This window comes from Lepidochelys olivacea (assembly GCF_965140295.1).
Source record: "Lepidochelys olivacea isolate rLepOli2 genome assembly, chromosome: 14".
In the NCBI taxonomy this organism is placed as follows: domain Eukaryota; kingdom Metazoa; phylum Chordata; order Testudines; family Cheloniidae; genus Lepidochelys; species Lepidochelys olivacea.
The window spans coordinates 14676660-14701300 of NC_140424.1; the positions used below are offsets into that span (position 1 = coordinate 14676660).

A 24641-nucleotide genomic window follows, 5' to 3' on the forward strand; every position below is an offset into this window, starting at 1 on the left:
GGGCTGCCAATACCCCAAAAAGATAGACTTGTAGTAGCCAACCTCTATGTGGCGCTACTGGGAAAAACTCCAACTATGACTGTTCATGCTGATCTTAGTGTCTCTGGTCTTGTTATTGTGACCATCCTTCTCCTAGCTAACAAAGACTCAACATTATGAGTTCTTGTACTATTCCCTCACTATTATCACACAGCAATAGAGTATGCTGTCCCCACAGGCACTCCAAGCTAGGAAGCAAGGAAAGAGCCATGGAGGCAGATTGATCCACAGAAAGGAACTGCTCAAGCAGAAGCGTATTTGCCTAGATACAGAGAAGTACATCTATCGATAGTGTAGGACATGGGACCTAGGACTCCCGATTATCATTCCCAGCTCATATGTCTACACTGTGATAAAAAAAAAAACCCTGCAGCACTGATTTCAGAGCCCAGGTGAGCTGATGCAGGCTCAGGTTATAAAGTAGCAATGTTGATGTTCACATTTGGGTTAGAGCCCAGGCTCTGAGACCCTCCCCCCTCACATGGTCTCAGAGCCCAGACTCCAGCCCAAATATCTACACTGAGCCCTGCAGTGTGGGCCAGCTGCTGTGTAGACGTACTCTCAGTGACTGTGAGAAAGTCACTCGACTGTTCTGTGCTTCAGTGTCCACTTCTGTAAGCTGGAGACAATGACAAATACTTTATTTAGTGATTGTGAAGCTTAATTAACATCTGGGAAGTGCATGGAGATCTTTAAATGAAAGGGACTAGAGAAGGGCCACATGGTTGGTTTGTTTGTTGTTTAAAAAAAAAAGAATACACACCCATGTGTGGGGGTGCAAGATAACTGAAAGGAGAGGACTCTAACCTAGCAGATAAAGGAGTAATGAGATCCAGCAGCTGGAAGCTGCAGCTACACACATTCACACTGGAAATAAGGTGCACATTTTTGACAGTAACAGTAATGGAACTATCGGAAGAACTTACCTACGGGGCGCTGGAACAATTTGTATAGTGGGAGTGCTGAGAGCCATTGAACCAGGGGGCTTATTCCTTCACCCACTTACTTCCCTGGTCCTTCTCGCATGAGCAGAGAGCAACAATACCCAAAGTCCAAAGGTGCAAACAATTCCATGTTTATTGGGGTGAACTTCCAGCAAGCATGATTCCAGTTTCCTTCCTTAGTGTCCCCCTTCCCAGCTCTGACACCACAGAGCCTTACACCTGTGTCCCTGTTCCCATTCCTACCCTTAGCCAAACATGATTCCAATTTCCCCACCCCCATTCCCTGTTCCCATTTCCCCCACACACATCCACACACCTTGATTGACTGCAGACTATATAGTAAAACTTGAGTTCTGCTTAGCTATATCTTAACCAATCGTTTTACTGAAATTTAACTAACCAATCCTAACATATTGTAACATGATTATTTAACCAATTATAACCCACCACCTTAATTAGTTTACACCCAGCAAAATTAATTATACAGCAGACAGAAACAATCACAGAACCAGACAGAGATTATACAGACAAACAATAGCAAAGTGGGAGCTATAATGACAAGACAATAGAGAAGTGAGGATTTCACATCCCAGCTATTGATAAGTGAGTTCTTGCCAGACAGGATGCTATCAAACTAAGTTTCCTTTTACATCTTCTAGGCACTTCCCTTTCTCTGGAGGTGATAGGAGTACAATCCTGTCCTGATAATGCCTAACAGCCCATTAGCACCTTATTTCAATGTGACTAGTTTGGAATGTGAGGATGTGACCAGTCGCTTCCCAGCTTATGGCTGCCTCTGTTGCTTAGCCAAAGGCCTTAGCCTAAGCACAGGGCCTCAGACTGTCACAGTAAGAGAAGGCCCTTACACCGGCCGACAGTGATTTTGATTCTCTTTTTTATACCTCTAGAACTAGCCAAGTGATAAGAATACACCTAAATTCTTAGCATATAGGCCTTTACAGACAGGCCTGAATATCTATATCCTAACGCCCTGTATACGATGGAAACTACTTCAAGCCAAGGGGTGTGGCAGAACCCCCAGCACTCCTAGTTCCAGCACCTGTTACCGACGGATGTTATGGATTCTCCATCAATTGATATGCCCGAGTTCCACCAGAAGTACTGACCTCCTGAATTATCCAGGCCATACTAGAAAATCAGAACGGTCCCTTCTTGCCTTAAAAATCTATTAATGATCTCTCACATCAGAATATCTAGCTTCATAAAAATGATACAAATCTATTAATCACTTTCCACAGAGTGTCTTGAAAGATGAATACAATGAGTAAACCTGTGTCTGTTCATGTTTCCCAGAACTCTAGATACCCAGATCTGGGAGGGAGCATCCCAGCTGAGGCTTCTGTCACCATGAGCAACACAAATTTTTTTTTCCTTGAGGACAACATCGTGTGCCCGATCTGCTTGGAGGTGTTCACAGACCCAGTCACCACCGCCTGTGGGCACAACTTCTGCATGGACTGCTTGCAGGATTACTGGGACCACCAAGCTGTGATTGGGGAATGTCCCTACTGTCCACAGTGCCGAGAACCCTTCAGCTCACGGCCTCGACTCCGCAAAAATATAAGCCTTGGAGAAATAGCAGAAAAGTTCACCCGGGAGGAGGCTCAGGCGACAGCCAAGCTTCCCATAGCGGGTCCAAATGACGTCCCTTGTGATCTTTGCTCCTCTAGGAAAGTGAAGTCCATCAAGTCCTGCCTGCAGTGCATGGCTTCCTTGTGTGAAAACCATACCCAGCTGCACTATGAAGACAAAACTTTTAGGAACCACCAGCTGCTGGAACCCATGGGTGACCTGAAAGCCAGATTATGCCAGAAACACCACAAGCTGCAGGAGCTGTACTGTAGGACGGAGGGTGGGTTAGTTTGCTACACCTGCATCCGAGAGGAACACAAGAACCATGATGCAATCCCACTACAAGAGGAGAGAGCCAGGAAAGTGGTAAGTATGGATGTCTCTCTTCCTCTGAGCCCAGACTAAGGGGGGGGGTGGGGGGTTAATAAGGAAGAAGAGTGGGGTTATCTAGAAAAGCAGCTATCTAGATCTGAAATAAAGCCCTGCCTACACTGCATAAAAAGCATGGGAAGGAACCATTCTTTGGAACTCCTTGTGCTTGCAACACCTGTGCAAAGACTTGAACCCACACAAACCAGCCACCCCAGACCTCTGGTCATAATAATTAGTTACAACACCTATGTCAGATCTTTAGCAGAAGTCTGGTTGAACCAGTACGAATGGGAAGCTGTCCTGGTTCAGAGAGTTCTAACACCAGCCTACAGTGGAGTACTTCACTTTTGAAAATTACCCAGAAGCTCTTGTTTTCAGCCACAGTGCTGTGCATTATGGGATAGGCGTTTCAGGAATCCCCCAGAATGCACTGGTACAACCACTGTTGTAAGGTGCCCTGTGCATGTAATGCACCAAAATAATCAAACACATCACCGTGCAGATGTGTGACCATCGCAAGGACAACCAACCCGGCAGTTAATGACTTTGCAATAGTTTCTTCACTCACAGAGTGATACAACACCCACTACAACAATGGTCACATAAACACCACCCTATACCGGAAACCTACTGACCGCTATTCCTACCTGCATGCCTCCAGCTTTCACCCTGACCACACCACACGATCCATCGTCTACAGCCAAGCTCTGCGATACAACCGCATTTGCTCCAACCCCTCAGACAGAGACAAACACCTACAAGATCTCTGTCAAGCTTTCTTACAACTACAATACCCACCTGCAGAAGTAAAGAAACAGATTGATAGAGCCAGAAGAGTTCCCAGAAGTTACCTACTACAGGACAGGCCTAACAAAGAAAATAACAGAACGCCACTAGCCGTCACCTTCAGCCCCCAACTAAAACCCCTCCAACGCATTATTAAGGATCTACAACCTATCCTAAAGGATGACCCAACACTCTCACAAATCTTGGGAGACAGGCCAGTCCTTGCCTACAGACAGCCCCGCAACCTGAAGCAAATACTCACCAACAACCACATACCACACAACAGAACCACTAACCCAGGAACTTATCCTTGCAACAAAGCCCGTTGCCAACTGTGCCCACATATCTATTCAGGGGACACCATCACAGGGCCTAATAACATCAGCCACACTATCAGAGGCTCGTTCACCTGCACATCCACCAATGTGATATATGCCATCATGTGCCAGCAGTGCCCCTCTGCCATGTACATTGGTCAAACTGGACAGTCTCTACGTAAAAGAATAAATGGACACAAATCAGATGTCAAGAATTATAACATTCATAAACCAGTCGGAGAACACTTCAATCTCTCTGGTCACGCGATCACAGACATGAAGGTCGCTATCTTAAAACAAAAAAACTTCAAATCCAGACTCCAGCGAGAAACTGCTGAATTGGAATTCATTTGCAAATTGGATACTATTAATTTAGGCTTAAATAGAGACTTGGAGTGGCTAAGTCATTATGCAAGGTAGCCTGTTTCCTCTTGTTTTTTCCTACCCCCCCCCCCCAGATGTTCTGGTTTAACTTGGATTTTAACTTGAAGAGTGGTCAGTTTGGATGAGCTATTACCAGCAGGAGAGTGAGTTTGTGTGTGTATGGGGGTGGGGGGGATGTGAGAACCTGGATTTATGCAGGAAATAGCCCAGCTTGATTGTCATGCACATTGTGTAAAGAGTTGTCACTTTGGATGGGCTATCACCAGCAGGAGAGTGAATTTGTGTGGGGGGGTGGAGGGTGAGAAAACCTGGATTTGTGCTGGAAATCACTTTAGATAAGCTATTACCAGCAGGACAGTGGGGTGGGAATAGGTATTGTTTCATATTCTCTGTGTATATATAAAGCCTGCTGCAGTTTCCACGATATGCATCTGAGGAAGTGAGCTGTAGCTCACGAAAGCTTATGCTCTAATAAATTGGTTAGTCTCTAAGGTGCCACAAGTCCTCCTTTTCTTTTTACAACACCCACTGGAATCCATGGGATGACTATGGGTGTAATCATCAGCTATCAATGATGCTGTGCTGATTTTCCACATGTGAGGGTCTGGTCCATTGATTTCAAGGAGAATTAGATCAGGCCTTTAGTGGAGACACACCCTCTGTATAGTCAATTCACAGTCTCCTTCCAGGGCAGGCAATTCCAGGGATATTAAAGTAGGTGGCTCTCTTGAGAGAACAAGTAAATTTGTACCTAACTCCAGAGCAGCTTGTCTAAAATGCCTGCAACAAGTTGCTAACTGCTTGGATCTGTCCCAAGATTTAAAAAAAAAAAAAAAAAATCTGGGATGCAGAGACCTGAAATATTCCCTAGGAAAAACTGATCTAATCAATCCATGCCTCTGTCTACTGGGGAACATGTATGCCCGGCTACACCACCAACCAGATGTGAGGAAAATGCTTTTTTCCCCAGCCTTATTGAAGGGGACGTAATGCTTCTTACTAAATTGGATCAAAGCACTCCACCTCCACTTGGCCTCCAACATCTTTATCCTCTGAACAAATGAAGACCTCTGAGACAATTGAACTTGATGAGGGTGGAAGCTAAACTCTTTGGGGGTGGGGGGAGGGGAGGGAACCCTAAAGACAGGCCCATCTGCAAGTGAACATAAGAAGTGTCGAGGAGGAAACCGTTGAATGGAATTTTGCATTCTTGGTGGTGATGTAACACTGACAGACCCCAGTCATCGGTGGGCTGGATCAAACCTGGGACCTCTGGAGCTAAATGCGTGAGCCTCCACGGCATGAGCTAAAAGCCACATGGCCATTAGCTAAGGCTGTAGAGCAAACTCATTAATCTCTCTCTAAGTGGTCTCAGTACCACTTGATGGGACAGAGCACCACACCCAGGAGGTGTATGGGTTACAGTGGGAGGTAATCCCATTGGGTTCTCCAACAGCCGTGTCACTTCCTGATTAGTTTGGAGTAGAGAATAGGGAAAAGGGAGGGGGCAGGGATTGGAAGGAATAAATCTTTTCCGTACTTCAGAATACTATAAAGAGGGGAAATAATCATAAAAAGGCACCTGGTTAAGATTCAGCAGCCTGGTATAAATATGCTGAATAGGATTTTCAGAAGTACCCCCTGATGGCCTCTCTCTTTGCTCCCATTGAAGTCCATGGTAAAATTTCCATTGAGTTCAGTCAGAGCAGAATTAGGCCATTGCTGAGAGCTTTGGAAAAGAGCTCACAGAAGCATCCTTTCTTTTCAACAGTGTGTGCTTAAAGCTCTCCCATATGCCGGTTGTCATGTGCCCATTTCTTTTACCCTTTATTGCTTCCTGCCTGCTGTATCCATGTCTTCAATGCCAAGTTTTAATTTTAAAAAAATAACATCTAACTATAATGTCCTGAGACATGATACACATTTAGGAACAGAGATTTTCAAAGGCTCTGAAAGTCGATGGGAATCGGGCATCTACATGCCCTTGAACAACTCCCCATAAGGTCCTGTCTCTGGCAGTGGCCACACCTGATGCTTCAGAGGAAGGAAAAAACCTCTCTTTAGTGGACCTGGCCAACCAGGCAGAGACACAGGGATGGAGGCTGTTGAACTGGCCTTCCTGGGTTCAGCAAGGAGTTCAGCTGCCATGCTGAAGCACAAGATTTGAGCATGCTTATCTTGTCATGGAACAACGGCAACCGCGCACAGCGGATTCCTGACACTCGTTGCCTTCTCTGCGGAAATCGGATAGTGCTGGAGGGAAGGGTTAATAGAACTGATGCCCACGTAGCACTGTTATGGGCGCCAGGAAGAGCCCATAGAATAGGAAAGAGCTTTTGCTCAGCTATAAATATGTGGCAGAAACCGATTGTAACTCCGGATATCATGCCTTTGCTCTTTTATATCTGTATCGTGGGCCAAGAGCCTCAGCTAGTGTAAATTAGCCCAGCTCCACTGACATCTGAGAAGCTCTGCTGACTTGCAGCAGACGAGGAGCTGGTCCTGAGCGCTTAGCAATGAATAGCCCAGTATTCCCTGAGATGCAGGTATTCTTCTGTCTGTTCTATTTCTGGTTGTTTAGAAGTCAATCAGTGCAGAAACAGACAGAATGAAACTGCTGAAGCCAAAGCAGGGCCATTTGTTGATCTGCTCCTTTGGAATAAAGTTAATTTGCAGTGGATCTGTCATTTGTAATAGTGTCCTAGGAGAGGCTTGGCTGATGCGCCAGTTGGAACATTGGGTTTTTGATAGTCTGCGTTTTGATAGTCTGCAGGGAGCTGAGCCGAGAAATTGCCAGATGCTTTTCTGCGGTCATGCTCCTCAGGGCTGGGAGCTTGTTAGAGCTCAGACTAAGAAGGGTGAGGCCTGGGCAATACGTTCTTGAAGGCAGGGAACATCTCTTACTGTAGAGCACCTTTTGAATTCAAGGCCCTATGGGGGAGTGAAGAGGTCTGTGTACAAGGAGCTTTCTGCAGGACGAGACCATGTTCTGTAAAGCACAGTGTGAATTTATGGTACATTTATTATACTATTACTGTTAATCACACTTGGATGTGAGACCACCCAGGAAACACAGGCTGCTACCAGAAGCTGTGAAGCTGGCATTCCTTCATAGTTACTACTGAACCAACATCCCAGGAAGGTGTTTGTGTGTAGGACTGTGCTGTTGAAAGTACCACCTCTCTGATGAGATGTAAATTCAAGGATCACTTGTGGTCATGAAAGGCCTCTTTTGATAAGAGTTAGGGACATTAGCCCGTCTCCTGGGCAGGTTTTTTCTTTGACCAGTTACATTCAGCCAATCTAAATACCCTTTCCAGTTTCAAGTGGATCTGGTAATTTTCACTTTCCTACCTGACCTGTTGTGTAGTGTTAGCTGTGCACTGTTAAACAGCTGCCCTATTCCACTATACAAGGCACTTAAATGATCCTTCAAGCTGGCCAGAAAATGGGCTTCCCCAGGAAATTTCAACTTTTCCGTGAAAAAAATCAAAATCCAAAATATTTCAATTTGGAAATTCTGCAATGCTTCATGGGAGTTGTAGTCTGGTTACTTCATGTCTGAATTCTCTTCTATGGGCTAGGCTCCCAAGCAGACTACATTTCCCTTAATGCATCACAGTCTTCCCAATGTTGAGGAGAAGGCAGTGCATCGTGGGAGTCCTGGGCCCTGGTGCATAATGGCAGCATGAGGCACCTAAACCACCTCTTCCTTGAGGCATGGCTGGAGCATATCTGAATCAAAATATTTCAGTTTTCAAGCATTGATTTTTTTAAAATTGAAAAATCAATTTTTCCCATGGAAAGCTGGCTTTTTTTTTTTTTAAGTCAAAAACCCCATTTCACTCTATAAAAAAAAATTAATGGAAGATTTTTGATGAGCCCTACTGATTCCTGCTTCTAAAATGCTTTGAAATGGAAGCACTATGTAAATGGAAAATATGTATTAATAGACTTATGCTGCTTTACATTTGTTGAGGGACTGGCCAATTAGCTGGATATTTTTATTAGTGATTAGCAGATAACTCACTGACAATATGGATATGTAAATTATCCTCTTTAGGTTTCAGATTGAACACTCCCTTGATGAATGGGAGTAGCTGACAACTCAGAACTATTGTTACAGGCTGTCTCAGGTTCAGGACAACACTGCATCAGATTACCAAGTCTTCCCAACCATCGGAACTTGATTTTTTTTTTTTTGTTAAGTGAAAGCTGAGATTCGGGAGCACAATTCTTCAGTGACCAGTGGCTTCTGCAGAGAATTTTGCATTTGTGTAGTCATGGAATGCTACATGTAGGGTGAGAATATATTTACAGTGAATGTAAATATGTTCACGGGGGGGGGGGGAGGGATAGCTCAGTGGTTTGAGCATTGGCCTGCTAAACCCAGGGTTGTGAGTTCAATCCTTGAGGGGGCCATTTAGGGATCTGGGGCAAAAATTAGGGATTGGGCCTGCTTTGAGCAAGGGGTTGGACTAGATGACCTCATGAGGTCCCTTCCAACCCTGATATTCTATGATCCTATGTTTCTTCCTTTCCCAGGTGGAGGCCAAGAGAATACAAGCCAATGTGGAAAACCAGATCCTGATGATGGCATCAGACAGTCACAAACACAAAGGGAGGGTGATCTATCTCACGGTAAAACTGCTGCTTCCACTCTGAATACGTTAGACTCAGCATGAACCAAATTATTTCCCAAACGGCAAACTGTAAGAGGGTCTTTAATATGGTGGATCTTAAAACAAGAGCCACTGTATCACATGAGATCCAGAGATTTGGGGGGCGGGTCTCTACCCTCAGAGGTACCTAGTATTAGGGACTCTCCCTGTAACTGAGCAAGCAAAGAGACCCTCAATTCAATGGCATTTGTGTACATTACAGAAAATATTGGAAGATTTTCCAAGGAAGGAACAAAGTTACTCTTTTTTTATTATTGTTCATTTGTATCACCCCGTAGCCCCAACAGTAGCCCATGATCCACTGTACTAGGGCCTGTACAAACACAACCAAAAGACCGTCCCCGTCCCAAGGAGCTTACAAGGCAGGATCCTCAAGAGGGTCAGATTCCGATCCCCTAACATGCTGAGGAGCTGTGGGAGCGATCCCCTTGCAGAGTGAGCTACTACTCAGTATGAGCTAGGGTCAGCAGAATCTGCCCAAAGGTACTTTAACTATCCTTGTAGGGCAGAGGCCTTTTCCTCTTGTTATCCTATTTACTGAGCCAATAGCCCAGAACCTGCTCAGAGAGAGTGAGGGAGGCCCTTTTTTGGAGAGCATCAGCACATCAAGTCTTGAATCCATGTGCGTTACAAAGAGCAGTGACTGGAGTGCGTGTGTGTGTGTGTGTCTCCTTCCCACCCAGAAAGTGGTCAAGAATTCAAGAGACGAGGTGAACCAAAGCTTTGCAGAGATTATAAAGGAGATCAAGCGAATGCAGGTGAAGGTGTTGGAGTTTTTGGACAAGGAGGAGAGAGCAGCCCTGATCCATCTGGGGAATTCCATTCAGCAAAAGCAAGGGAAGCTTGCTGACCTCAACAAGCAGAACCTCTGGCTGACAGACCTCCTTGACAATGCAAGTGACCAACAGTTCCTGCAGGTAGAGTTCACCCCTCCAACCTGTGACCACAGTAAACTGCACCCATCAGTATGGCCCAGTTGTCCTTGTGTAAGAGGTCTGGCCTGATGCTTAGCATCCACATCATCAACCACTGCCCCCTGCAGTTATTTCAGCTACAGGCAAGAAGTACAGTAGTGAATTTCCTATACCAACTTTTGGTGAGTAGAGGCTATGGCTGGAGTAGCTGAGAAGGGTCTCACAGACCGCTTTTCTGGATCATTCCTTACAGCACCTTCTGCAGGGAGAAGCTGGGGTGGGATTCCCAGCTTGAGGATACACAGGGCAGCTTGAAGAGCGCTGGCATGCTAATAAAGCCCCACCACCTTGAGTACACACCTAGAGTCGCAGGTGGGCACGTACACAGAACGCCCATCCCTGCCACTCATGCTGCCCCAACTATGCTCTGGTTGTAGCGTGCTAGATCAAGGAGAGCTAGCACAAGTACACCTCTGAGCTGAGAATCACACCCCCACCTCCAGGTGCAGATGTACTCTCAGATTAGAGTAGTTATGAACACCCTGTAGCCATCACTACTGCACCGATTTTTATTGATCATTTTCACTTTATCAGCCAAGGAAACAGAACCATGGGGACTAGGAACATAAGCGGGAATATTATGGCATGCAACCGTTATTCATTATAATCACAAACTAACAGTTACAGTATCATCTTTGCCCTCTGATTGATGTGAAGGGGTAAAATAAACTTCAAATGCGAAGATCGTCTATTTGCATTTGCTTTATTTTAGCTAAAGGCTGACAGATTATTATACTGAGAGTCTTTAAATCAAGACTGGGATAGCTTTCTAGAAGAGAAAAGAAGTACTTGTGGCACCTTAGAGACTAACCAATTTATTTGAGCAGGAGCTTTCGTGAGCTACAGCTCACTTCATCGGATGCATACTGTGGAAACACATCCGATGAAGTGAGCTGTAGCTCGCGAAAGCTCATGCTCAAATAAATTGGTTAGTCTCTAAGGTGCCACAAGTACTCCTTTTCTTTTTGCGAATACAGACTAACACGGCTGTTACTCTGAAACCTTTCTAGAAGAGATGCTGTTGCTCAAACAGAAGGTGGGGGCATGAGGCAGAAATTACTGGGCAAAGTTCTATGGCCTGTGTTATGCAAGAGGTCAGACTAGACACCAGAGATGCCCCTTAATCATAGAATATCAGGGTTGGATGGGACCTCAGGAGGTCTAGTCCAACCCCCTGCTCAAATCAGGACCAATCCCAATTTTTGCCCCAGATCACTAAGTGGCCCCCTCAAGGATTGAACTCAGAATCCTGGGTTTAGCAGGCTAATGCTCAGACCACTAAGCTATCCCTCCCCCACTTCTGACTTTAATCTGTGAATCTATTATTAGAGAAGCACCTAGAAGCCCTAGCCAAGATGGGAGTCATCGTACAGGACCTAGCACCCCAGACACATAGAAAGTGACAGCCCCTGCCACAGAAAACTTACAGTCCAAATAGTCTCGGAGTTATCCCCATTTTACAGATGGGAAACCAAGGCATGGAGAGTGTAAATGACTTGACCAAGTTCACACAGAGGCTGTGGTACAGCAGAGATTGAACCCAAAACTCTGGAGTCCAAGGATGCAAAATATTTAATTCATTACTAAACGTGTTTAAGATTAGCAGGTTCTGGTCTGACCAAGAGAAAGACAGGAAACCAATACAAATCATCCCAGTTGCTCTGCAAAAACCTGGTTCTGTCTGACTGATGAAGGTAGGGACAAGAGAAACACACTGAGTATATTTTACTGCAGGCTTTATATGGAAATCAACAGATGGGAATCCTCTAATTCAAACATTTATGAGGAATATTATGCACTCAAAAGCTAAGCCACGTCATGCTGGGTAAACATCTGCCTGGTTCTGAATTTAATAGGGTACAAAGTAGGGGGAATTTTTTCCCACAACTCCATTTGAAGTTTTGGAACCCTCCTACAATCAAAGCAACAGGACCATAACCACCTTGAGACTGAATGAGCCAAAAAGCCAGCCCCGTGGCTAGTGTAAATCAACATAGCCCCCCCACCCCCCTCGGAAGCTAACAGTGAGGCCAAATTTCCCAAATCGAAAGAGGCTTAAAACTCACTTTGTTTTTAAAAAACCTCTTTAGCTTTGGAAATAAATCGTCCAGTGAGATGGTAACAAATTGGACCATCACAGTAGCCACATAGAGCTGTTAAATGTTCTTTCTTGCATATGCTACTAATCCTTGCTTTAAGCGCAACTGTTTGTTTTTTCTGGACTGCATGCTTCTGTTCTGAGGCAGCGGGGAACTTTTCTTAACACCAAAAAAAGAAGTCAATGTTTCAGTGAAATCCAAGAGGATTTACTTGGATAACAAAGACTCCAGCAAAATGGAGGAAAGGATCTTGTCTGGCCGTTCGAGTGGCTATAAAGTCTGTTATTTCATCCAAACAAGTCCTTCAGAAAGGGGCAATTCCACCCTGTGCCACGGCCTGTGCACTACTTAAACCCTATTTTGAGGGCATAAGTGGAACTTAAATGGTGCATAGGCTGCAGAGTAGGTCTCTGCACTGAGGCAGGGTGCTGGAACAATGTGTATAGTGGGGGTGCCGAGAGCCATTGAACCAAACTGTAAACCCTGTATATGATGGAAACCACTTCAAGCCAGGGGGTCCTCTTGACATGTACTCCTTCATACATACACTCTGGATCCTTCCTCAGAGCAGATTGGTGAGAGGGCTGAGTTAGAAAAATTCATTATGGGTCAGATTCCAGTGTGCTTACCCCAGTTTAGGGTCTCCTTACTCTCCAAGAAGTCCCTTTCACTCTGTGGAGTCCATGGAAGGAAGGGGATCAGATCTCGTCCCGTGGCCTGGTTTCCATGAACGCTGAGGAGGTTTCTTTTAAAAAAAAAAAAAAAAAAAAAAAAAGGTTTCTGTCCTGCTAGGAATTCCCAAAGCTCAAGAAGTTGGGAGCCTGCACTGAACCCGTCGTCAGTCTGAAGTGCGAGGAGAGCTCGAGCTTTGTCAGCCTTAGACAGACTCTGGGTGACCTGAAGGCTCAGCTAGCGATGGTTGGCCTCTGCTTCATCAATAAAATCCTCATGAAAGGTGAGTGAGCTTCTTCCTTTGAGATCTGAATGTTTTTCCCCCAAAGGGGGCATTTTCTGTGCAATGCATTCCCAGGTTCCAGTTCCTTTGGATGGCTAGGAAAGCATCCTGCTTACTGATCTCCCTGTACAGAATTCTGGCCATGGCATATACATTTTTAGTGGCTCAAACAGGGAATACCCCACCCTCACCAGGTTTTCAGTGGGGAATTCTGTTTTGCCATGGACTATAGACCAGGTCGGGACTCCAAAATATCCCCTGCCTCTCCGGTCTAGGGTGGTCACCATTTCCTCCCTTGAACTCCTCCTCCTCTCACGAATGACTGTGAACTTATATCTGGCTGGTCTAGACAATAGGTCGGTTGACTCCCTCGATGCTGCTTTGCAGAGCATTCAGAGATTGCATCTATGGATCTAGCGCCACCAGCCTTCTATTGGGAGCCCAAGTAGAGACCCTTTATGGAGCAAGAGACTGGAAGATACATCTGATGAATAGTTTCTTGAATTGCTTAGCTACCTAGTCACCCACTGGCTTTGAACAACTTTGTTCCTCATAATTTCATGTATCCAGTTTCAGGGGTACTAACCTCCCACTTCCGTCACAGGGTTTTATTGAGGAACCTCCGAGCCTGTGAAGTCTCATCTCTGGGCTCTTGTTCCTACACTGAGTCCTATTGTCTCCTCCAGCTCACTTTCCCATTTAGTGCTCATGCTTTTGCCCGTAGAATGTGCTATCAGCCACCAGCGTCTTCCCATTAACTTCTCGATTGGGGCACTAGAAAAGGGGGCTGGAGTCCACGGTGGGGACTCCCTCCTCTAGCTCCAGTCAGAACAGACTGTCCCTCCAGTTCAGTCACCAAGGACCAGACCCTTGACTGGCATAGGTCAGAAGAGCTCCATTCACTTCAATGGGTCTATGACAATTTCCACCACTACCTCTACATACCATCCTCCAGTGGCTATCAGCTAACCTGGGGGTAGCTGGTGTTTTCTCCAGCCTGGCCAGCCCTAGCTTTATCGATGCTTTGCTGGTATTCGCTCCTGCTTATGCTTTACTGTTTCTAGTTCCCTTACCTGAAATATGCAAACAGAAAACAACAAAACTAACCTTTGACTGTTCCCAGCCACTTAAAACTGTGACCCGGGTACTTAAAGTATGAATCTCATTTCAGATAGCGAGCAGTGTATAAATCCTGCTGACTATGCCACTATGGCATTTTGAGATGCAATCAGACTGGGGAGGGGCTGTGTCACCCCTGCCCTGCAACTTTAGAGGCCTCTTAATGCTTTACTTCTGTAGCTCCCACCTGGGTAGCTCACCAACAGCCTGCCAGCATGCAGGTAAAACCCTGAGCATGTGTGTGTGGCTACAGCCTCTCTTCAGTCACATGCTGGCTTCCACCAGGCTTAATTACCACTTGTAGGGGGACTCCACCACACTCCCAATCTCAGCCCTTCCCCAAAAATGTGTATTTTGTTCTGCATTGTCCAGTCCTCTCCTGGACAGTTCAGATAACAAAGGTTGGTTGTCCCTGTAAGGGACTAATATACAACAACTTGCCCCTTTTAAATGGAATTACCCACACTGGATTAATTTTGATTAAAGAACAAAAATGTTTCTTTAACTACAAAGAGGTAGACTTTGAGTACAAGTAATAAGGCATTAAAGGCAAAAATGGTTACAAGAAACAGATAAAACACTTCCTAGTACTAAACAGACTAGATGTGGTTCAAGGTGAAGTTCTTACCACAGGTTCCCAGTATCACTGCTGACCAAATTTCAGGTCAGGATCTGCCCCCAAAGTCCATAGGCTGTTTCTTTTGCAGTCTTAGGTTGAAAAGAGATGGATAGGGAGAGAACTTGGGGTATTTCTGCCCCTCATTTTTAGAGTACAGTCACCCTTTGAAATGCATTTCCCTGAGTGTGACCCCTAGATAAAGTTCTTTCCAGCTGAGCAAGGAGACATGGAGTCTTGGGGGTGGGAAGAGGTTCATGTGGTTCCTTCTGTCCCCTCTGTTTGCTGAGATTCAGATTTTCTTTGTGGTCTTCCTATTTCCTCTCACTGTCTGAGGACTGTATACAGCATACATGCAAATTGAGGTAAATACACACCCCTGTGATTAAGACCTGCTTGACCAGTTTTATCTAATCATAGAATCATAGAATATCAGGGTTGGAAGGGACCCCTGAAGGTCATCTAGTCCAACCCCCTGCTCGAAGCAGGACCAATTCCCAGTTAAATCATCCCAGCCAGGGCTTTGTCAAGCCTGACCTTAAAAACCTCTAAGGAAGGAGATTCTACCACCTCCCTAGGTAACGCATTCCAGTGTTTCACCACCCTCTTAGTGAAAAAGTTTTTCCTAATATCCAATCTAAACCTCCCCCACTGCAACTTGAGACCATTACTCCTCATTCTGTCATCTGCTACCATTGAGAACAGTCTAGAGCCATCCTCTTTGGAACCCCCTTTCAGGTAGTTGAAAGCAGCTATCAAACCCCCCCCCATTCTTCTCTTCTGCAGGCTAAACAATCCCAGCTCCCTCAGCCTCTCCTCATAAGTCATGTGTTCTAGGCCCCTAATCATTTTTGTTGCCCTTCGCTGGACTCTCCAATTTATCCACTTCCTTCTTGTAGTGTGGGGCCCAAAACTGGACACAGTACTCCAGATGAGGCCTCACCAATGTCGAATAGAGGGGAACGATCACGTCCCTCGATCTGCTCGCTATGCCCCTACTTATACGTCCCAAAATGCCATTGGCCTTCTTGGCAACAAGGGCACACTGCTGACTCATATCCAGCTTCTCGTCCACTGTCACCCCTAGGTCCTTTTCCGCAGAACTGCTGCCTAGCCATTTGCCCCTAGTCTGTAGCGGTGCATTGGATTCTTCCATCCTAAGTGCAGGACCCTGCACTTATCCTTATTGAACCTCATCAGATTTCTTTTGGCCCAATCCTCCAATTTGTCTAGGTCCTTCTGTATCCTATCCCTCCCCTCCAGCATATCTACCACTCCTCCCAGCTTAGTATCATCCGCAAATTTGCTGAGAGTGCAATCCACACCATCCTCCAGATCATTTATGAAGATATTGAACAAAACCGGCCCCAGGACCGACCCTTGGGGCACTCCACTTGATACCGGCTGCCAACTAGACATGGAGCCATTGATCACTACCCGTTGAGCCCGACAATCTAGCCAGCTTTCTACCCACCTTATAGTGCATTCATCCAGCCCATACTTCCTTAACTTGCTGACAAGAATACTGTGGGAGACCGTGTCAAAAGCTTTGCTAAAGTCAAGAAACTATACAGCCACTGCTTTCCCTTCATCCACAGAACCAGTAATCTCATCATAAAAGGCGATTAGATTAGTCAGACATGACCTTCCCTTGGTGAATCCATGCTGGCTGTTCCTGATCACTTTCCTCTCATGCAAGTGCTTCAGGATTGATTCTTTGAGGACCTGCTCCATGATTTTTCCAGGGACTGAGGTGAGGCTGACTGGCCTGTAGTTCCCTGGATCCTCCTTCTTCCCTTTTTTAAAGATTGGCACTACATTAGCCTTTTTCCAGTCATCCGGGACTTCCCCCGTTCGCCACGAGTTTTCAAAGATAATGGCCAATGGCTCTGCAATCACAGCCGCCAATTCCTTCAGCACTCTCGGATGCAACTCGTCCGGCCCCATGGACTTGTGCACGTCCAGCTTTTCTAAATAGTCCCTAACCACCTCTATCTCCACAGAGGGCTGGCCATCTCTTCCCCATTTTGTGATGCCCAGCGCAGCAGTCTGGGAGCTGACCATTGAGTACATTAGCTTTTTCCACATCCTCTGTCACTAGGTTGCCTCCCTCATTCAGTAAGGGGCCCACACTTTCCTTGGCTTTCTTCTTGTTGCCAACATACCTGAAGAAACCCTTCTTGTTACTCTTGACATCTCTTGCTAGCTGCAGCTCCAGGTGCGATTTGGCCCTCCTGATATCATTCCTACATGCCCGAGCAATATTTTTATACTCTTCCCTGGTCATATGTCCAACCTTCCACTTCTTGTAAGCTTCTTTTTTATGTTTAAGATCCTCTAGGATTTCACCATTAAGCCAAGCTGGTCGCCTGCCATATTTACTATTCTTTCGACTCATCGGGATGGTTTGTCCCTGTAACCTCAACAGGGATTCCTTGAAATACAGCCAGCTCTCCTGGACTCCTTTCCCCTTCAAGTTAGTCCCCCAGGGGATCCTGGCCATCTGTTCCCTGAGGGAGTCAAAGTCTGCTTTCCTGAAGTCCAGGGTCCGTATCCTGCTGCTTACCTTTCTTCCCTGCGTCAGGATCCTGAACTCAACCAACTCATGGTCACTGCCTCCCAGATTCCCATCCACTTTTGCTTCCCCCACTAATTCTACCCAGTTTGTGAGCAGCAGGTCAAGAAAAGCGCCCCCCCTAGTTGGCTCCTCTAGCACTTGCGCCAGGAAATTGTCCCCTACGCTTTCCAAAAACTTCCTGGATTGTCTATGCACCGCTGTATTGCTCTCCCAGCAGATATCAGGAAAATTAAAGTCACCCATGAGAATCAGGGCATGCGATCTAGTAGCTTCCGTGAGCTGCCGGAAGAAAGCCTCATCTACCTCATCCCCCTGGTCCGGTGGTCTATAGCAGACTCCCACCACTACATCACTCTTGTTGCACACACTTCTAAACTTAATCCAGAGACACTCAGGTTTTTCTACAGTTTCGTACCGGAGCTCTGAGCAGTCATACTGCTCCCTTACATACAGTGCTACTCCCCCACCTTTTCTGCCCCGCCTGTCCTTCCTGAACAGTTTATAACCATCCATGACAGTACTCCAGTCATGTGAGTTATCCCACCACGTCTCTGTTATTCCAATCACGTCATAGTTCTTTGACATCACCAGGACCTCCAGTTCTCCCTGCTTGTTACCAAGGCTTTGTGCCTTGGTAATCAGGGCTATGTGAGTTTGAACACGTGCTTTAACATTATACAGGGGAGATTTCATACTTTTACACGCAATGTTGCTGCATACATTTCACCATGAGGTTATTGAGCATTGAGTGATTAGTTTTCAAATGATACCTCAAGGCATATTTTGTGCAAAGATTTTTATAGTACTGTGTAGGGTATGAATACAGAGGCGCACCCAGTCAGGGTCACACATGATAGGATGGATTAATTTCACAAGGCTTCAGTTTGAATACACATCCAAAGTCAGGTACTTTGTCCAAACTCCTATTGCTAGAAATCTTAGGAGAACAGACTTAAAAGGTTTCTGACCAGGCTGGGAAATACTGTAAGAACAGCTTCTCTTGTGGTATTTCAGGGTTTCTGGGTCCAGCTCTGGCCAGGAGCACACAAATGCAGAGATGTGTCAAAATGGGCCAGTTACCTTAACTGAACATTTTCCAGCCTGTAGCACACTTCACTTTGGGAGAGGGATAAAGGTCCCCAGTGAAAGGTGGTGGCTTTTTGCCCCCACCCCACCCATCTGATTCAGAGCTCACACATCCACCTGCACTTCCCAAGCAGCGTAAGCCCCTGCTGTGTCTCTTTCATCTTACAGGAATAACAATGCAACCCTATGAGGTGATACCAGCAGATATGGACAGGAAGAGCCTCCTGAAATGTAGGTGTTGGTACCACATTTGTCCTTTTCACCAGTCTTCTTTTTCTGGCTTCTGGGGAGGGTGCAGGGTAACTGCTCGAGTTGAGAGTGTCCTCAACTGAGGGAGCTCAACAAGCTGAAGTTGCCACAGTTTGACACAAGACTGGGCAGACCAGCCAAAGGTGCAGCAAAATGTTTATTGCGAGAACAACGTGAGTTGTGCGGAGCAGACATGGGCCACTTTGGCTAGTGCAGCAGAACTGTAGACACAACGGTCATCTGCAGGGCAACAGACTAGTGGCCGTGTGTCATGTGATCTCCATATGTAACTGGTGCCGTACAAACGGGACTGAAAAGTCCCTGCCCCAAAGAGCTTGTAATCGAAGGGCCTGAACCCGGCACTGCTGGAAATGGGAGTTTTGCTGTTATTTAAACAAGGGTAGGATTGGCCCTTAATGGAGAGAACGCTTCCCGTTGAAAAGGAAGCATTGTTTCGTGGGAAGAGAATGGGAGTCAGGAAGTCGGGGGTTTGTTCCCAGCTCTGACACCGACTCTTTGGGGTGACCCTGGGAAGACCCCAGTGTCAGCTTCACCCATTTGGACCATGGCCATTACCTACTTCACAGGGAGGTTTTCAGGCTTCTTTAGTGAAGATTTCGTGAAGTGCTTGGGGCTCTTCAGATGAAAGGCTCTATAGAAGTGCCAAGTAATATTAAAGTGACACTTTGGATAGATAGTAGGGAGATAGGCTATGTGTGTGTGTATGAACTTCATAGACATGAGGCTTTTGATTTGGATGAAAGCCTCATGTCTATGAAGTTCATACACACACACACACATATAGCCCATCCCCCTACTATCTATCCAAAGTGCCACTTTTAATATGGGCGAAAGTCATGGTGTGCCATTCAGTCTAATGAGAACAGAGGATCTCTAACCACTTAACTTGAACACAGTACGATGCCTGGTACCTGCTTCCACACAGTTCCTACGGGAAATTCATTGGCAAACCAGCAATAAAGAACCCCTCTATGTAGGGAGCTTTACTAGCAGGCACATGACCAAAATATCTGCCTCTATGCAGCCACCCCCTACCTGCAGAACCTCCAAGACATCAGGTGGTGCTGGGGTGTTTCGAAGCCCAGCTATACTACAGGGGTGCAATAATCCACAGAGGTTGTTGCAGCTAGAGTTTAGAGATGCCTTGGCTCATACTATGACAGGGGCCAAAGAAGCCCTCACCATGGACCTTATGTCCGTCAAAGCAGGAAATGCATAGGCGTCTTTCCAATCAGTTTACTAGTTGCATCTTGTTTAAACAATTTCAGACTAAAGCAAAGGTTGCCTGACCTGTAGTTTTACTGTTGATATCAGGAGAGATTTCAGTATAGACCCAGAGGATGCCATCAGGTCAGGTTTAACCCAAAATTTAGGTTTAGTAAAAAAATTAAGAAAAATTAGTTTTACAGAAACTCAAGACCAAAAGCCATGTTTCTATGGATTTGTTTTGAAATTCTAATGGAAACAGGTTCCCTGGTTCTTGAAACCTAAGTGCCAAGGCATTCTGGGATAAAACCCAGCTTGAAGTAGACTAGGAGCTGACTGAACAAAAGTGAAATTGACAACTATCTAAGCTGAGAGAAATGCAAAAAATAAAATGAATATAGTAACAGGTGAGTTAGATTTTTTAAATTATTTCAGTTGTAATAATCTAAAGTTTGTGTAATATAAATTAGGGGTATTATTAAAAAAACTAACAATGTTCCTTTAATCATTAGTGTATTTTTGATGAGATATCATGTTGTTAACAGTATGGGTCTGCTTTTGAAATATTATCTCTAATTTTGCAGACACAATTGTCTGTTTGTGGTTTTTTTCAATTGCAACTAATTGCAGGCACAAGTGATAAAATTGAGTAGCCTAAGTACTTGATTTGTGGGCACAATGAAGTAACTGGATCTAGTCTAACATTTGCAACTGCAATTAATTGTAGGTCTAAACTGTGCTTGCAGAATTAAGGCTGGATTCAGGCTCATAAAAAAAAAAGTATTCCTTTATATTCAGAATAGAGCAAAGCCAGGTAGCTCTGCCTAGTTTTAAGAATACCTGAGAAAGTACTTTAAAAAAAACACAATTCATTTCTACTTAGTACTAGGATTTTGTGTTCTGTATCTGTCCCGAATTGGATCTACCATGTCTTAATAGAAAGGAGTTAAGAGGAAAAGTGATATGAAGTAATCTTAGTATTGGTTACAAATTTAAAGTTAGCTATTGCACAAAAGAGAATTTAAGACTAAAGTTAGTTTTGAGACCAATTATTTTTCCTATACAAACCCTAAAGTGAAGGGAAATGTTTTAAGTTTCTTAATTATCAAAAGGGTTTTGTTTGAATTAAAATTTTCTCCAACAACCCAAACCCTGCAGCACTATCCTGGAGAGTGAAACTGACTAGAATTATTTTCATTGGCTGAATTAGAAGCAAAAAGTTAGCCCACAGCATAAATAATGAAAAGTTCTGGGTGTCTTTGGAGGGAAAAGAAAAAAAAAACCTAAGCCCAATTTTGCATCTGGCTTCAGAGAAGGACTGGGCCCTATATGCATAACTTCTTGATTAGAGAGACAAGGTAGAAGGGGGTCTTATCTTACAGGACTTTTAAATTATTTTGTTATGAAGAGACAACTGCGATACTTAAAGCTGCTGTATCCATTCTACACCCCTATTTATATAGTTATTCAGAACTTCTTGAAACACTCTCCTTTCAAGCTAAATTAAATTTAGAAAAAAGATTGTTTTGGCTTCAAGATCCATTTTGTTCCAAAAAATCAGATTGGCTTGTTGGCGTACCAGGAGAGTGGGGAAAATATACTTATTAAAAATAATCTTGCAGGTTTTTGAAGCCACTCTACAGCCAAAATAGCTCAGGATAGAAACTGAGCTTTGCTGTGTCAACAGTCCTCAATGAGAAGAGTCCAAGTGCTTCAGTGAAAACTGGGCTTATTTTGACTGAAAAATAAAAAAAAATAAAAAATGTACTGTGCATGTGAGCCAGGACATCTTACAGAGGGGGGTTAACTAGGCTAATGATGGACATGACCATATCCCCATTGACTTGAATGGGAGCAGGATCAGACCTTGAGTGATGTTCTGGAAGGCCGCAAGCCCCGTGTACATCATGTGGGGCTAAACTAGCAGAAGAGTGAACAGCATGCTGAAGGTGTGGCAAGCTCAGGGAGAGCTGCCACTCACCTTTTAAGGGTCACAGGTGGGACACCTGCTGTAACTCACTCTAGGAATTGGAAGGAGAAGTGTTGTTGTCTCCCATACACCAGTTAAGTTGCACAGTAGAGAAGCTTCCCCCTAAATTACCTGGGATAGGGTGTTCCTAGAGGTGTCTAGCCAAATAATTTCATATTATGGAATTTACACTTGTTACAACCAATTTGTCGGCCAACAGAGAGTTTCAAACGTTCTGGAGAGGAAAGTGGCTTTGTTTTACTGGGGGGTTTCCTCTTCCCTCTCTTCTCCCCCTCACTGTTTTTTTTTATTTTAATAAAAGCCAAGGAGGAGACAATTAAGGCTGCACAGTTAAATATTTGGAAGATAGGACAGGCCAGTTGTAGACGCAATTTTGACTCCTCTCCCTTGCAGTGTACTACACGTATGTGATCATATGTTATTTCTCAGATACAATATTACACCATGTGGGTTTTTTCCTTTAACTTTAGATACATATGACATTTTCTTGCAAAAAAGCACACTTTTACCTACACAGCATATTACATTTTCAGAGCACAGGACAGAAGAGTAATAAAAAATGTTCATGGTATTATTTGTATGATTATAGCACCTAGGAGCCCTAGTCATGGGCCAGGTCCCCATTGTGTTTCCCACTGTATGAACCAAACAAAAAGAACAGACATACCTCTTTGGAGCTTACAATCTAAGCATAAGGTAAGAAGAGGTGGATACAGACGGGGGAGCACAAGGAAAAGAGACCATACACTATGACCTACATGGACCACTTGAATTTGCAGCTAAGGCTCTGATCTGGAGCTCCATATGGTGCTTGCTCTTTCAGGCTACTTCTGTGCCAGAAGGGAAGCTTGCACGTGTCTCAAGCAGTAGTATGTTTTTAAATACTGACAGGATGCTCAGTGCTGTCTAGGACACGAGCAGCAGCCCTTGTGGCTTTCTCTCAGTCACACCAGGGAAAACTCAGGCGTTAACAGCACTGAAGTCAGAATAACCTTGGGGTAATGCCAGTGTAGGCGAGACGAAATCTGCCATAGTCCTTCCCAGAGTAAATTGGGCATGTATTGGATTTTTTTTAGTGCATTACATGACCACCACTTCTCTTACCACTAGCTGCAAATCCTCTCTGTGGAGAGAGGAAACAGCCACTTGCCACTTTCATGGTAGGAATAGCTAATATCAGTCCCTTCATCATAGTGTTCCCCACCCTCCTGGTCTGGGAATGGAACTAGACTGAGCAGAACACAGTTTGACGCCTCCCTCCCCACACCTGTCAGGAGTGGATTCACTTTGGCTGTATCTCCTTTTGCCTCCTGTGAAACAGACTACTGCAATCTGAACTTCGATCCCAACACCGCCAGCGAGGAGCTCTTGCTGTTCAAGGAGACCCACTCCGTGCTGAACATGGGCATCCTGATGGAGTCTTTCTTTGGGTCCTGCCAGGGATTCAACCACTGGCCACAGGTCTTGTGTACCCGCAGCTTGTGTGAGAGCTGCCATTACTGGGAAGTCGAGGTCTCAGACTCATGGGTCTGCTTGGGAGCAACCTACAGTTATATGCACAAGACTGGGAAGAGCTGTATCTTTTACCTGATTGGCCGGAACAATACCTCCTGGTGCTTGGAGTGGGACTCCTTGAAGTTCTCCGTCTGGCACAACAACATCCAAACCGTGGTGAAGGGCAGCTATTACAAGACCATCGGCGTCTTCCTGGACTATGCTGCTGGCTCCCTGACTTTCTATGGTGTCACCAACACCATGAACCTCATCTACCGCTTCCTGACCACGTTCACAGAGCCACTGTATCCTGCAGTCATGGTGAGCAGCGGCGGCTCCATTACCTTGAAGCAGCATCCATTACCTTGAAGCAGTAAGGGCAGACTTGCTCCCTGTAGCCCACAAGGGCTCTTTGTTGCTAATAAAATTCACTTCTACCTTATGGCTGCAGAGGTAGGTTTTTTTAATTGCTTGGCTACAGGTAAAAAAGCAGGTGATGCAAAATGGTGTTTACACTTGATATTCCCCTGGGAGAAGTTTTTTCACTACTCAGGGTCATCTGGAGGTGACAGGGGACTATCATCCACCTGTTTACACCAGCCTTTCCTTTATGCACCATTTCTCCCTGGTGTTCCATTACCTTTGTAATTCTGAAGAGGCTGGGAACCAAGACTCCTGGATTTTATTGCTTGTTCTACCACTGACTCACTGTGTGACATTGAGCAAGTCATGTAACCTTTCTGTGCCTCATTTCTCCCCTGCCCTCCCATCTGTAAAAACAGTGACACATGTGTGTTTTGCAAGGAGGTAGCAAGGCTTCTTCAGGTAGGCCAAGATTTTCAAGTGACTAGTGATTTGGGGTGCCACAACAAGTGACACCTTAATGAGGCCTGATTTTCAGAAAGTGCTGTGCACCCACCTTAACAAAACCAGGTGTAACACCGACAGACCCTGGTGGGTGGGATTGAACCAGGGATCTCTGGAGCTTAGTGCATGAGCCTCTACAGCATGAGCTAAAAGAGAGCTGGCTGTTAGCTGAGGCTGTAGAGCAGACTCATTTTATCTCTCTCAGTGGTCTCGGTGCCACTAGATGGGACAGAACACCGCACCCACAAGATATGTGGGTTACACTGGCTC

The 24641-nt window shown here is 45.2% G+C and overlaps 1 protein-coding gene across 1 annotated transcript; it reads left to right on the top strand.

The window, feature by feature from the left end:
• Positions 1 to 2351: 2351 nt before the first annotated feature.
• LOC311530238 (E3 ubiquitin/ISG15 ligase TRIM25-like) lies at positions 2352 to 23873 on the top strand (the record flags this gene model as incomplete). The annotated part of the gene is made up of 6 exons (XM_084646703.1): positions 2352 to 2942; positions 8981 to 9076; positions 9801 to 10034; positions 12983 to 13145; positions 18713 to 18775; positions 23332 to 23873. 6 exons carry the CDS (start codon positions 2352 to 2354, stop codon positions 23871 to 23873), a joined length of 1689 nt encoding a protein of 562 aa, XP_084502829.1.
• Positions 23874 to 24641: the final 768 nt, after the last annotated feature.